The sequence below is a fragment of the Athene noctua genome, chromosome 18 (assembly GCF_965140245.1).
Source record: "Athene noctua chromosome 18, bAthNoc1.hap1.1, whole genome shotgun sequence".
In the NCBI taxonomy this organism is placed as follows: Eukaryota; Metazoa; Chordata; class Aves; order Strigiformes; family Strigidae; genus Athene; species Athene noctua.
The window spans coordinates 11,552,549-11,568,167 of NC_134054.1; the positions used below are offsets into that span (position 1 = coordinate 11,552,549).

Below are 15,619 nucleotides of genomic sequence, written 5' to 3' on the forward strand. Positions count from 1 at the left end.
TTAGTCTAGATTTGAATGATCTTAACCACAGAAGTGATTCACAGAGAGCAGCCCCTGCTCTGTCACCGCCTGCGGATGGGGCGATTCACCCCTCGGGCAGGAGAGGGAGAATCTGAAAGAAGTTTCCACTGTGACTTTCAAGAACAGCGACACCAAATATTGTCACGTTAAAATAGTTTCTGCAGGTTCTGTACGTGACCAGCACGGACCAGAGGGGATGGATTTGAAAGGTGCTTGTTTCTCTGCGGTTCTGCATGGCTGAGGAGGGTCCTTCTGTCCATCCATTGCTCTGCCAACATGCCAAGCACTTGCGTCAGGAGGGTACTGTGTACTTCAGCTGTTTTCCTCCCATAAAGCATTTTATATATGTATATATATTGTGAAAAGTATAGGAGACAAACAGCCGGAGGGCTGTAGCTGCCCACAGGCTGGCACCTGTAAATCTGCTGGTTCAGTGTCTGCAGACAGCACAACAGAAAGAAAATTTCTTTTCTAACTACTTAGGGTGAACAAATTTCAAGTTTAAAAAATTTTTGTTGAAAAGATTTTGGAGATCCCTGTGCAAGCAGTGAAGAATCTGATGTGAGTGGGGGCACGCAGGTCAGACTGTTTGGCGTACACAGACAAAAATACCCATTTCTTAGTGTGTTTTTCTCTTTTCAGACTTCCCAGTAGAGGCTGATAGGGAAGAATCAGACTGATTCTGGTTATATCTCTATAAGGGACCTGTCATGGCTATAGGTGACCCTATGGCAGAATTGACAAAAGCACCATAGAATGACAACTGACATTTGAAGCCCAATTCTACCACGTTTACATTGGTTAGTGTCTACCATAGGTGCAATTCCATCGATATAATTAATCACTTTGATATAAAAGCGTCCCACAATTTTTAATTAACACTGAGATTGTTAGAATAAATCATAACTTTGCATTTGACATATTTTATATTTTGCATAGCATTTTCTTTAACAGCCTACTATAAAAGGAATGCAGAATTAAAGCAAATATAGTAAATTATACTGTATAGCGTGAAGTTTCAGATTAGCAGAAGGAGATAGAAGCTGAGATTCAAGCACAGAAAAACAGATTTGCAGGTGGGATTTGAAAGGAGCTGGAAATCAATGGAGTTGAAAGTTCCTGGGAGCTCCATATGGCAGGAACTGCGGGAGAGAAGGCTCTCACCAACTGTGCAACTGTCAAAGGGAAAAGAGGTAGATGATGATGAGGTGGAAGTCAATGATCAAATGCTAGCTTTGGTAGTCAGACATAACTGGAAAATACACAAATATATACCTACTTCATAGAACGGAATGAATTATTGGAACGAAGTGGCCAGCTGGAGAAAGGCAGTAAAACAGAAACTACAGAACAAATACTTAAAAGGAAGAAGAGAATTTTTGCAAAAAAATAATAGAAGCATATGCCAGCGTGCAGGAATTAGAGAGTATTTTAAAATGTCAGTTTTCTAGCTCTTTGTCTTAAATAGTAGTGAATGAGAAAGAGATCTTTCTTCTGAGACAGCAGTACATCATTTTAGAGCATCTGTGGTTAGCTTGCATATTATCAATTAAGGGAATTTTGTTCTTTCAGAAGTGTTTAAAGTAGGACTACAAGAGACAATGATGCTGGTATTTAATGCAGGGAATTAATAAGAAAAGAAGAAATGGGAATGCGTGGATGAGCCAGTCAGATGACAGAAGAGAAGAACAGAGACACCTCATCTTTGGTGCGGGCTCTCAGCGATGTTTACTCCATTAGTGAGCTGTCCTATTAGTTTTTTCCAGGTGACGAAGTGCCTGGATGGAGCTAAAAAGGTGCTGAAAAAGACCAGCTTTATGCTGATCTTTGACATCATTTCATTATTACTGCGTTCAGCTCTGGAACCCCCAACATAAGCAGGACATGGGCCTATTGGAGTGAGTCCAGAGGAGGCCACGAAGGTGCTCGGGGGGCTGGAGCACCCCCTGTGAGGACGGGCTGAGAGAGTTGGGGGGTTCAGCTGGAGGAGAGAAGGCTCCGGGGAGACCTTAGAGCGGCCCCCCAGGGCTGGAAGGGGCTGCGGGAAAGGGGGGAGGGACTCTGGATCAGGGGCTGTGGGGATGGGACAAGGGGTAACGGTTTTAAACTGACAGAGGGGAGATTTAGATCAGACCTAAGGCAGAAATTCCTCCCTGTGAGGGGGGGGAGGCCCTGGCACAGGCTGCCCAGAGCAGCTGCGGCTGCCCCCTCCCTGGCAGGGTTCAAGGCCAGGTTGGACGGGGCTTTGGGCAACCTGGGCTGGTGGAAGGTGGCCCTGCCCCGGGCAGGGGGTTGGTACTAGATGATCTTTTAGGTCATTCCAACCCAAACCATTGTACAATTCTATGATTTTTTTTGCAATTTAATCAGCACAGAATGCCATGGATCAGGGTCCATCCGGGAAGCACAGCAGGGGCTGTCTCCTGACACCCACCCTCGCCCATGCCCAAGGCTGAGCCCACTCTTGCCAACCATGGTGCTTTGTAAACCTGGCAGCTTGCCTTCCAGTTGAGATGCTGATTTGATTTTTGTTGTTGAAAGTGGGCAAATGTAGATAATAATCAGAAGCTACTTTTACTATCACCAACGATTTGCTTGTTCACACAGTCAGTGTGAAAATATTGAGCCTAATCCTGCCTGCTGCTGAGCTTTGTCAGCTCTTGCTGTTGTTAGCGAGCACTCAGCACCTCTGTGTATCAGACACTGAAACCTTGACTTGCTGAACCCCCCCAGGATGGAAAGGATTATACAGAAGGTAACACATGCCGGAATGTAAAACTGAAATACATAAATACATTCCAGTGGTGGTGTCAAAGATGCTTAGAGCTTTATTTCAGGCTTAATTATCTTGATAGCGCATTAGGAGCCAGAAATGAACACCATGTGTTCCCAGCTCTGGCCCAGCAGCGCTGGTTACTGCCTGGGCTGGTTTAGACTTTGTTCCTCCAGATCAGGGGTGTGAGCCCTGTCCCTGGGTCCCCTTCGCCCCGCGGGGGGAAGGACCCTCCTGGTGCAGGAACGACCTGTCCGGCTGATGACAGGCTGGCACTGATGAGGGCTGAAGGAAATAGTGTTTGGGGACAAAGATGGCATCTGTGATGAGTCATTTGGAAGGAGGGGAAAAGAAGTCAGGGATCCTCCAGATCCCAGCTGGAACAATAGCGGAGCCCTGGAGAGGGGGAGGTTGAGAGAACAGCGCGAATTTTCTAGCCACAACATTCCTGGTTGTTCCATGGTGTTGACAGTGAAAGCTTTTATTCCTCTCCAACTCGCGTAATCCCAAGAATGCTGTTCTTGCCATATGCAGCCCACTGGTGTTTTTTTTTTAAAAAAAAAAAAGAGCTTTGCCTGCCTTCCCTTCCTTTGCAGCTATGAATTATATAGACTCAGATTGCTTAACTACGAACAGAGGATTTTCCAGGTGGGAGATCTTGGTTAAGAAAAGAAAGATATCGAAATACAAGCCACTGAAGTAATAAGACCTCTTGGATGCAGGTTGGGGGAAAAAAAAAAACCTTAGAGCAGAAAGCTCAGTGTGCAGCGAGCAGCTCGGCATAACTGGAGGTCCCTGCGGGTTAGTAAAACAACAAGGCAAAAATGTTTTGGACGCTCAGATGGTTTACTAGCTAAAGACAGAAAAACAAAGAGGACGGCTATGCCACCAATTTATGTTTTATTGAAACTGTCAGAACAGAGGAGGTTCTCCCGCAGTATTTTCTCAGTGGAGAACAACATGGTGTACGCTTGACAAAATAACTTGCTCAGCTGATCTTGCTCGGTTACTGTTTTCAACTGAGCCAAATTCATGCAATTTATAGCATTCATTACTTTTCTTAAGAACTTGAGAACATTTGTATCAAATTGCATTCTATTTCTTCTAAATCTGGAAGAACCATATTTCAACGTGCGTTGCACAGTAAGAATAGAAATTCCCACTGTCTGAAATAAGAGAGAATGTGGACCAAAAAGCAGCGGATATTCGTATTTGATTATATAGGGGAAAGAGAAATGTTCAGACCTTGTTATTCACTGAAAAAGTTTGATTCTGCATTAGGAAAAATTGTTTCAGAAAATTTCAAGCTCCAATTAAATATCTGCTTACGACAGAAACCTGAGGGGTCTGAAATTCAAGGAAACTGCACGTGTTGGTAGATTTGGTTCCTCAGTTGTAGACATTGCCCAGCATCCCCCAGGCCAGGTGATGGAGGAAGGGGCCCATACAGACTCGTAGCGGGTTTGTGGGGGTGAGAGCCATGCTCACTTAGAGTTTAGGAGTGCTGAGAAGCAAAGGAGGAGTCACTGCAATTAGGGAGAACACAAGCAGTGATTAATCATTCCTTTGACATTCTTCGGGTTGTTCAATTGTTTTGTTGTTGGTGGTTTTTTGTTTTTTTTTTTTTTTTAATTAGGATGGCATTGTAGTAATTGTCCTTCACTTGCCCTTTTAAAAGTGCTTTCAGAAAATTACTCCAGCAATCCTCACACCACCTGAATGAAGTTGACCTATGCAATATTATTATTATCCTCATTTAGAAGGATGAGACTTTAGTCCGAGATTAAATGATTTGCCTCAGGCTGAAGGAGTTATTTTTACTGTTTTGGTACCCTAACCTGCGTTCAGATTTATTGCAACAGATCTCTCACATCTTCTTTCAGAGACATGGATTGCAGATCAGATGCATAACCTTTTTAAAGAGATTTCTCTTTTGAACAGCATTCTGACATACCATTGCTTAAATAACGCAGGAGAGGATTTGAGAAAGACAGGAAATTACTTTTCTCATCTTACTCCCCCTGAAATGTGGAGAAAGTTTGATAATAATGAAATGATCCTAATTATGCCTTTTGGTCACTATCCTAGTATTTCCTGGCACACGTGGAATTATTATCCTTCACAAGTATTATAAACAGGCAGAAATTAAGATACTAAAAAAACCACATCACCTCAGTTAAGTGAACTGCCTTTTGATTCTTATCTGACATAAACAAAATGTTAACTTCATGCCCTTCAAGACAAGATTTTTTTTTTTTTTCCAGAGGAACTTGAACTCTTCTGTCATCCCTTCATTTGCTTTGGCAATGTATACTTCAGCTTCTTTTGCATTTTCCTTATGCTCCTCAGGTTCAAATAAAGTAATTTACAGTTGAGAGATGTGGAGAAGATTGCATTTGTTTGGGGTTTTTTAACTTTTTTTTTTTTTTTTTTTAATGAGATGGGGATTTTGAACTAGGGCCAGTGTGTTCTGGACAATAAACTCAGACCTCTCAGAAGTAAGACGGGGAGAGCTGGCTCTCGGGAACCCCAATAAGATACGGTGTGGTTGTGGCTGTTCTTAGCACGTGGACTAAAATGCATCTGGTCATCTTGAAGAGACTGTATTTCTCCTGGATGTGCTTGAGCTGTTTCTTTCAAAAAGGAAGGAGAATGACTGCAGTGCAGCTGTGTGCCAATGGGACTTGTTCCTGGTCGGTCCTGTGCTTCCCGCTGCTTCTGACCCAGCCCCACAAACATCCCTCTGAAGTTTTTAGAAATAGCAAGTAGCTGCAAAATTGAATTGTGCCACCTGAAGACTCCTTGAAGCAGTCAAATTGAAACTCGTCTTACGCTGCTGAAAAGCATTGGGCCAGGCCTGACCACTTGGTTTGGATATTTCTCTTCTGGGTGTCAAAACCAACCTTTATCTCTTTTGAGAATGGCCAGTGCCCGACTATGACAAGATCTTACTGTAGTCATGAAATTATAACTTTCTTACTTTTTGCATCTCTTTGTATAATTGTGTGAATATTTGTCTCTTCTCTTTGTTCTAATTTATCTTGTGACTAAGCATACATGAGCTATGTGTGGCAACTTCAGCTTTCAGTTGTTTCTACTGACACCAAAGATGATTGATGGTAAAACTTTAAACCTCATATGTTAGCCACCAACCTGAATAAACAAAGACCAGTGTGGCAGCTTAATATTAAAAGCTATAAAACCTTCCTGGGGGTTCATGGATTAAATCAAGTCACCAAAATGAATTTTCGAAAAAAGCTTTCTCAGGACTGAAGGAAAATGAACACAACAGTAAATGAAATAGAGCTATCCTCATCCAGCAGACTAAAGCCCTCCTGAGGGCTGAAGAATTGCAATTTTAAACATCTCTCAAGAGTGCAAGAGGAGACACAGTATTTGTGGATCCTAGGGAGGCAGATTGAGGCTATAAAAGAACAAAAAAGCCTTTAAGGCACACCAAAAAAAAAAAAAAAATCCAACCCTGCAGACATAGATTTCATTGGTCAAAAATAAGTGTTAAAAAATAAAAACCTTCCCCTGTTAAAATTAGTATAACATTAGCCCACTGTATGTTATTTTCCAGTTATAAGAAGTGATTTAGATTTTTGCCATGCACCATTTTAATCTCTTGGGTCAAAAAACCTTGATAGTAACTTCAGCCAAAAATATCAGCATGTTGTTTGTCATAATATGACAGGAAACAGCTGGGATCTTATTTTCATCTTATTGTGATGCAATTACTAGTGAGCACAGTTGAAAGTAAAATATTTTGTCTTAGCAAACAGACAAATTGCAGTTGTATCCCAAAGAGCAGTTTTCACTGAAAAAAAAAAAAAAAAAAAAGTGTATGTCTTCACTGTGAAATAGAGTAAGAAATCAGCCCCAAGCAATGCTTCAGCTACCAAGGCTTGTTTCTCATTTTCCTTCTCCGTTTTCAGCTGACCCAGTAATATACATCCATACTTTAAAGCACAGTACGTATTTCTTACGACTTCCCAAGAAACACCTTTGTCAAAAGGCAACAATCCCCTTGCTGCTTTGCAGGGTTAATAGCAAACGTTAACAGCTTTGTGAAAACATGTATTTAGAGGACACTTGCAGATTAAACTATTAAAAGCCGTGACCTGGTTGAAGGAAGACCCTTGCGCAACTGGAACATTATTATTTCACTCGCAGAGCTGTATTAAAATTTTTGTTGCGTCTACTTACGAAATGAAACTTTTTTTGGGCTTTCCTCTAGGAAAAATGTAAATAAGGGTCTCTTGCTGCATGCCTGGCACCTGAGGACGCTGGTGAGAGTCCTCGATGCTCTGTCGGCATGGGTAGATCATGGTGTGGTGAATTGTGTCAGTCCAGGCTCAGGTCCTGACATCTCCATGGCCTGGAAATGCTGAGCTGGAGTGTGAGTCAGGCCCCTGCGATGGAGGGTCTGTGCTGCTTGGGTCACCCCCACATATTGGCAAGGTGATCCAGATCCTCTTACTCGTGAAATAGATCTTTTTTAAATTCAGAATTTAGGAAAGAAAAGCATTTGGCTGTTCTAGCTGCCTGTTTTTGCTCCCATCTCACCAAGAACAAATGTAACATGTTGAATTAACTCAAATATATGTTTCTGCTCTATCAAGGTCCCCACCCAAATGAGCTGTTGGCTCAGAAAATATTTATCCTGGCAAAGCACCTATGCATAACTTTGTAAGCCTTTATAGAAATAGTAGCATAAATTTATTGGAGTAACTTTCAAAAACATAAATTTTGATCACTGGCTTATACACAAACAGAGTTCAAACAAGGTTCCTGTCTCACCGTTTGGTTGTTGTTTTTTTTTTTTTTTCTTTAGATTTGCATAGTGGCATCACTTGCAGTTCACAAGGAAAGCCTCTAATTGACGATTTGCATAGAGATTTGGAGATTTCTCCTGCATGTTGGAATGACTCATAGACAGAATTTTCCTAAAGTTTCATCAGATTGTTTTATTCCTTTTGTATTGGTAATGGTATTATGCATAATGCATACTTTGGCATGACCTGCTTTTGCCGTAAGATGGTAATTGGCACATCTTGAAGTGAACTTTGTGTTTGGTTCTCACGTGTGGAAGCGTGTGCTCTCCTTGCAAGCTGGGAGCTGGAAGTTGTAACTCGTGGCTTCTTCTGATGTAAGACTGAGGTTTTGATTTGTGGTTGCAATGGTAGATTTAAGCAATTTGATAACTAAAACAAAATTAGCACAAGATGGTGTTGGTGTGTAAATCATAGGAAAAATAGATTCAATTTGAAAGTTTAAAGATATTTTATAAGTTAATCTGATATTGAGTCTCTTTTATCCTTTATTTACATATTCAGCTGCTAATCCAGAAAAACACCTAAGTACTTGCTTAATTTGAATTAAGCAGTTAATCCTATTGGAAGTTAAGTACAGATGTGAGGCCCTGATTCAGCCAAGCAGCAAAGTGTGCCAGCAGTCCTGGTCGACTCTGGGCAGAGCTGAGGCAGACTCCCCGTACTTCTCCTGGGTCAAGATTCAGCAAATACAGCTACACTGGAGAGAGATGAAGCACAATCCTTCCAGCTGATCTCTCCTCCTATTACACTACTTTGTAACTACTCTTTACTCAGCATCTGTTGAATAAGGTTATGGAGCAAAATGTCCTCCTTTAGATGTAATTGTTTTGGTGTGAACATCTGATCTTGGAACACGTCTAAGGTGTTCAAACTATTTGTTGAAAGTCCCGTAGCCTCAATGAAGTTGAGAAAGACACAAAATGCAATGCAAACCAGTGGCATGATTAATTAAAAAAAAATCCTTAGAAGCACGTAGAAGTTTAGAAATTTTGTAAAAAACAATCGCGGGAACAGTAATTCACCTTGTCTAAGGGAGTAAAAGGCAAGTATCCTTCTACTGACCTGGTTCAGATCCCACCAGAGACAAAAAGAAAACTTCTGACTATCAATTTGCAAATTGTAGGTATAAACGCTCTGTTGAGATATATTTAGGAATGGTTATTGCTTCTTCAGACCATGTCCCAACAAATGTCTTACTGTTTCCTTTTCATTATTTTTTTTCCTCCTCTCCATACATTATTTATTCTTATGTTTTTCTTTCTTCCTCTTTTTTACCTCTTTTGCTCTTACAGGTCTTTGCTGATCTTTCTTCGCTCTCCTTCCCTTTCCCTTGATATCACAATTCTGCCTTTACTTGAACTCTAATTTGGGCAAAAGAAGCAAAAAAGTTACTCTCCAGCTTCCAAGAGTAGCCATCTATATATAAATTTCTTTTTGTTCTGTTACAGATGACCCATATACGACAAGAATATGAAACCGCACTCAAAGGTCTGATGCCAGCATCTTTGAGACAGGAACTTGAAGACACCATTTCATCTTTAAAATCTCAGGTAAATTCTTATTATTCATCTTCAGCTTTTTGGATTGGATAAAAACTATCTCTTCCAGACAAGAAATTATGACTGTCTAAAATTTGCCCCAAAATACTGAATAACTCTCAAAACCAAATTGTGGCAGCACTCATATGCTCCTCACTCAGTCATCTTTCACGAGGCTTTTCTCCTCCAGTTTCCTCACCTTGAGAACTATCATACTGTATCTTTTGATCCCAGATCTTGCTTCAGTTGTCAGTTGAAAGTAGAAATTGTGCTGTATCCAGTATTAGGGTTTCTTTCTCAACCTTTCAAATACAGCACACAATTATCTCTCATCTTCCTTACCCTGTTTCTCCTGAAGGAATTGTTTAAAGGTTGCATGTAAAGGGTGCAGAAGAGAATTAGAAATAATTTTGTTTTCTTTCCAGCCTATATAATAAAGCAAATGGGATATTTCTTTTAAGATATTAGTCCAAGTGATCTTTGTGTTATTTCTACGTTTTCCTATATAAAGAGGCTCTAACAGATTTCTGTAACACTTTGTCTTTAATGTTGCAAAACACTAGTTCATCCAGTGTAATGCAGAATCAATATTATTTCTATGAAATAGACTATTAAATTGGCTAATAGAAATATCAAAATGTTATTGTAAATCGGGAACTGCAAATGAGTTGGCTGTGTTTCTTGTACACGGTTCCTGCAGAAGTGATTTGATGCTTTCCTACTCAGTATTTTAGGAGCTGGGAGAAAACAAAATGTCATCATTGCCTGAACTCACGTGAGAAAGGATATATAGCAATAAAGAGGGGTGGTCGTTCCAAAGCAAACACTGCCAGTGTTGGCATGTGGCCCAAGGCAGGACTGTGCATTTAAACATGTTGGGAAGGACTGGGATCCGTCCTGGGCTGAAGGAAAGAAATGAGAGAAAGACAGGGCAGTGCTGGTGACTCAGAGCCGCCCGTGGGCTCTGGGAAGAGCAAAAGTCCTGAGGACACAGCATGCAAGTTTAGGCTTGATACCAGCTCATGCCTTATACCGATTTTCAGGACCGTTTTTCAAGCAATTATAGGTCTACGAACTCTCCATTTTTCTTTCTTATAGAGTGACAGAATGGTTTGAGTTGGAAGGAACCTTAAAGATCATCTAGTTCCAACTAGATTATGCAATCTCTATGGAGATGGTTGGTAATTTAATGTATTTGGGTTTTTCTTCCCTTTTCTTTTGCTCTTTACAATGCATAAAGGTTATTCTGTAGCATTTCTTGCTAGTCATGAGACATTTGCCCTGGCAAAGTGAGCCTCTAATAGAAGTAGGAAATTTTCATAGGGCAAACTTTTATATTCCTGTGTGCCAGTGGTGACACAACTTCAACACTCTGGTTGTAAACACTCTGCTTACGTATCAAGGGGATACCTAAGGGCAGTGATGCTCCTCATCACTTAATAGTTGTGGGAAACAAAGAGTTGAGGATCTACTGGGGAAATCTATTTCCAATTGATAGCAAAAAGTTATTTTTAAAATGTCATTGACTATTAGCACTCTCTGGTAGGAAGCGTTACTCTGGAGCTAATACAAGAATCCCACACCTTTTAATGAGTTAAAAAAAAAAAAAAAGTAGAATCTGATATCCACCTGCAGGGCTTCTGTAAGCAGCAGTAGCATTTCAAAAGAGTAAAAGTAACTATACACATTAAAACCTGGGTGCTATCCCAGAAATACATAGCTGCTGGCTGTATTTCCAGCGGTACGCTGTCGTCGCAGACCACTCAGTGAGCAGGGCTCCTTCTGAAGCACAGGTGTCCCAGGCTTTGAAAATTGTTGAAATTCCTGTTCGAAAACATCAGACAAGAAGGGCAGTGGAATCTCTGCACCTGTCAGGATTATTTATTGTTGGAGGAGGATGAAGAGGATAGGCTGAGTAAAAGCACCGAGCATCGATAAAAATAAACGGGGGGGGGGGGGGGGGGGGGGGGAAGAAAATACTTGAGGCATATAAAGTACGCTGCCCAATTGTCTGCTCTTGGTGAGTCATCCAAAAGTGGCCCCAATATATTAATAAACTTTAATTTTCATACACTCGAAGAACAGGTGAGTACCATCATCACAGGAGCAAAGGCGTAGGGATCAGAGCACAGGCATCATATGGGAGTTGAGAGTAGAACTGGAGCTCCCAAACCCTTGCATAACCCCTACGGTACCACCAGCTGAGTTTAAAAACTGTTTTGACTCTGTTCCTAAAGGAGTAGATCCTGTGCAGCTGGAGCAGGGCCCGGGAAGCCGTGCTAACAGCCTTCAGTCAAGTATTAATTCTAGTATGCAGCTAAAGTGTTACTGCATTTTATTTAGGCAGGATGGACCAGAAAAACACCTTTTATGAAATGAGTGTAGATTTATTAATTAGAATTTTGTACACCATTGTCATGTGGGTTGTATTTTACAGGTAAATATTCTGCAGAAGAGAGTCTCTGTCCTCCAGGAAGAGCTGGACGCCTACCACGCCAGAAGGTATGGGATTATCTTTGATCAATTTGTACCATTTCACACCTGTGGATCCCAGTTATTGAAGTTTTACAGCTTAATTAAAACACTCAAATATGGTTGCAGTTTTAAAAGATCCTTATTTTCAGTAAACAAGCATCTGAGAATTTTCCCAGTGCTTAGTCAGTACTATTAGAGCAAGATTAGAGAACTTGCAGGTGCATTACAAGTCTGGGCTTTGCCTCGACGTTCATGATGAGACAGTGGCTCGGTGCACAGCTGCAGCTCTGCGGTGATGCCACCTCCTTTTAAGATAGAAAACAATGATGCAATGTGTAATATTACAGATCACATCTTCAAAGTACCGGATCTTCATGAGCCTGAGCTTTTTTTTCAGACATTTACACCCTCCAATATAAATTATGGCAAGTGCTGCAGCAATAAAAAGCCTTGCTGTGCCTTTAGAGTAAGTGATTCACATGGAGAGGTGAGTAAAAGGAAACTTCCTAGGAAAACCACTCCAACGTTTTTATAGTTATAAACTTGGATGATACTTGCATATCTCACATGAGCGTTTCTGCAAATAAATATGCGAGCTTGTAAAAATTTGTTATTTAAACATTTATAAAAATGCTAGCAGTGTGAAAGTTGTCTGAAAATATTAATCCTAAACTGGTCTTTAACGACAATTAGCTCAAGCTAATTGGAAACTGAAAATGTCATAGATCCTTGGTAGTATGTGCAGCGTAGGTAACTTTGTTAGATAAATATAAAGCTGTAATGTAGTGTCTGGACTCTCTCCAACAGCAGCAGTAGCATTACCAAGGGATGCATTTTGTCTCGTGCTTATTCTGAATTAGTGTCTCACAGTTAGGAAAAGAGCTGTTTAAGAAGATGAATAACCACGTACCATTAGATCAGGCCAGGCCACCAGTGACCAAAACACTGTGGGTGGACGGAGCCCCGGCCAAGTCCTGAGGGAGAGGAAGGGCAGGGGCAGGGCCGGCTCTGCCCAGGGCAGCTCCTCTCCCGGTGGGGGACTTGGAGAAGCTAAGATGGAATTAATGAGAATCTCTTCATTTTCAGGTAGCTGCTGGAGCTGTTGGATTCCTTCGGTTGCCAAAGGGACTGCTTTGAATAGGTTTGAAGATTTGGCTCTTGTAAATTACAATGCAAAGATCGGTGGCTGTTTTAGCACATAAAATATACTGAAGTTCATGAAAACACATCCATTACCTGTGCCGGCATGTTTTTAGTTGTATCTTCCTTCCATTATTCTTTTATCATTATCTTATTACAGACTTATGCTTTCAATATACTGTATGTTTGACTCCATGCTGAGCTTGCTTACTGAGCGAGTAGAGTTTCCTCTACTAATATTTTTGTTATTATTTCCCAGTACCATTCTTTTCACTTTTATACATGGAGAAAATCCCATTTTCTATTATTATTATTATTGTCCAAGATATTTTAACATATTTTGACATTGGTTTGTGTCCATGTGTTTACGTAATATTAAAATATTATTATTTTGTACTATTTTGTTTTGACATTATTGTCCTGCCTGGGCATCTCACTCACCTAACTAGCCACAGAGCCTGTGAGAGTTTTGTATGGCTTTGTTAACTGGGGAAATATTTCCATGCTGTGTTTCAAGGAAAAATCTTGGAGTGAGAATGAAAACACCGCGATGATAAATGCATCCATCTTTGCCAGTTATATCTATCGTTGGGGTTGGTCACAGGAAAGTCCTTCATCCTCTCCTGATAACACAGTTAGGGAGCATTACTGAAAAAGAGTTGTAACCAATACGGCCTTGATTCTGGGGAGGGCATGTGCAGGCTCTCTTGGAGGATCCTGATAAATCCAAACAGATTCTTGAGGGTTTGCAGGGGTGAGGTTTGAGCAGTAGTGGAAACCTGAAGGACCCAGCGAGGGAGTCGTCCTTGTAGCTGTCTCTGCCTCCCAGGCATAAGGCGGCTTCCTTATCTCTTGGCCATCCATGAGCCAGAGTGTACATTAGTACATTCGTAATCTGTAAATTTAGATAGGCCGAATACAAGAATAGGGTTTGGGTTTTTTTATCCCTAGGCACCATCCTGCCAGCAGTGTTCGTATCATGGCACAGTAAAGGTCTGAGTGCTTGAGAGGGGGCCAGAAATTCCTGTCTTCTAAGTCCAGCTGTGGCACTGGCAGCAGCAGCGAGACCCTCTGACTGCTGCTGACGGGAAGGGCCACTTCTCCTCCCTCCCCCCGGTGGCACTGGCCCTCATGCACTGCACTCCAGGCAGAACTCGGAGGGTCCCGGCCTCTGGAGTGCCCACGGCTGGACACGGCCATCCCGCCGAGCCCCAGCGCGCCAGCTGCGCTCTTATCTGGGCCTGGCGTGGAGATCAATGAGGAGAGGCTTTGGCAGGCTGGGCTCCATCCACCCCCACCTCCTGGCAGCGCCGGCGGGGAGCTCCTTGCCAAAATACAGCCTCCGACTTCGCTGGGTGCTTTGCTGATTGTCAGCCTGGTCTGGGCCTGGGCAGGTTTTCCACCTCCCTCGAATCAACAAGTGATTCTTCTAATTATAGATAAGGGGTTGTCGTGGCTCTGATAAGGGATGAGGTGCTGGCAGGTGCCACAAAGCCTTGCCTGGGGCAGCAGTGAGTTTTAGTAAGAGGAGTTTGTTAGGATGCATTTAGTTAATTGTGGACAGTAAAATAAAATGTATTTACTCAGAGAGGTGCACGGCAGCGATGGTTGGGCTCTCCTGGAGAAGCACCAAGAGCTCACAGGGCTGCAGGCTGTGTGTGATGGGATCGACCCGCTGGATATTGCCCTGTGGCCAAACAGCAGACACTGGGACACCGAAATCTCTCTTCTCATGCATGAAGGAAATGAAGCCTTTTCAATTCTGCTGTTCTGCTTGCATTTTTGCATGATGCTGGGGTGGTTAGAGTGCTTTTGAAAGTGGTGATGGGGATGCATCCATAAAGAAACACATGGACTCTCTTCCAGTTAGTTGAATTCAGGCCTCAATTTCCTTCTTTTTGATGGAATTGGGTTGTCGGTGTCACTGATGATCCAAAAGCAGCTTGAGAAAGGTAGATCTTGGTCAACCTGGGAGTTTTAAAACTCTGGGAAACTCTCTCTGGCATCAAATACAGTGTGAGGAACATTTTGAAGGTGCTTATAAACCTGATAAGAAATTAAATTCAAGGTTGGTTGGAGTTCTCTTATACTTGTTGTTAACATTTTTTGATCATTTTTGTAACAAGGAAGAGTTAAGAGTCCAAAGTGCAGGACTAGAAATGTTTTCACACATATTACTTGCTCTCTACATCTCTTTTCACCCACTAGGGAAGGGATTGCCAGCTGACAGTAGTTCTTCTTGTCCACAAAGTAGTTCTTCTTTGTCCACAAAACAAGCTCCGGCGAAACTGGCTTGAGTATTTCCAGCTTTATTAGTAGTTTTTATTTATTTATTTTACTGATTTTGCTCTGTATGAGAAGATTGTTTCACTTTATATGAAACCCTGCAAGAAAAAGACGTCATAACATTTTTTCACCAGTATCAAGGGAGGTGACCCTTATCAAGGTGACACTTTATTTCAGTGCCACTCACAGTTCTTGTGTTACACGTAACAAATATGCTCATTTCTGGTGCAGTTGGAAGAAAAGGGATACAACCTTGCTCCTTCTCCCAGCCCTCTGCTTTCTTCTGCAACAGTGCTTTAATTGTACTGGTGACAGCAGATACTCCTGTTACTTGCCCAAATCTCTACCGACTGTGGTTTCAAACTGAGAAATGATTTTGCTGCACAGAAAAGGATTTTATTGTGACTAGAAGAAAATATTTGCCATCACTCGAATATCTCACAGTGGTTTATTGAATTTTCTGAAGAACATGCACAGCTTTGATTCTAATGACGAGCAGCCTTGATAGAGAATGTATATGGGATCTGATTTTTTTTTTTTTTTTAATT

General features: G+C 41.6%; 1 protein-coding gene across 6 annotated transcripts in view; it reads left to right on the forward strand.

Moving 5' to 3' along the window:
• Positions 1-13,138, forward strand: part of CEP112 (centrosomal protein 112) — a 173,427-nt gene extending 160,289 nt beyond the window's left edge. For 5 of the 6 annotated variants that reach the window (XM_074922180.1, XM_074922179.1, XM_074922183.1 and 2 more), the window contains 3 exons: positions 9,081-9,182; positions 11,608-11,672; positions 12,732-13,138. In XM_074922180.1, the coding sequence (XP_074778281.1) occupies positions 9,081-9,182; positions 11,608-11,672; positions 12,732-12,735 (171 nt within the window). In that variant the 3' untranslated portion in view covers positions 12,736-13,138. Of the gene's footprint in view, positions 1-9,080; positions 9,183-11,607; positions 11,673-12,731 lie in introns of those variants that run through there. The other variant, XR_012634784.1, reaches the window with a different exon arrangement.
• The last annotated feature ends 2,481 nt before the right edge of the window (positions 13,139-15,619 follow it).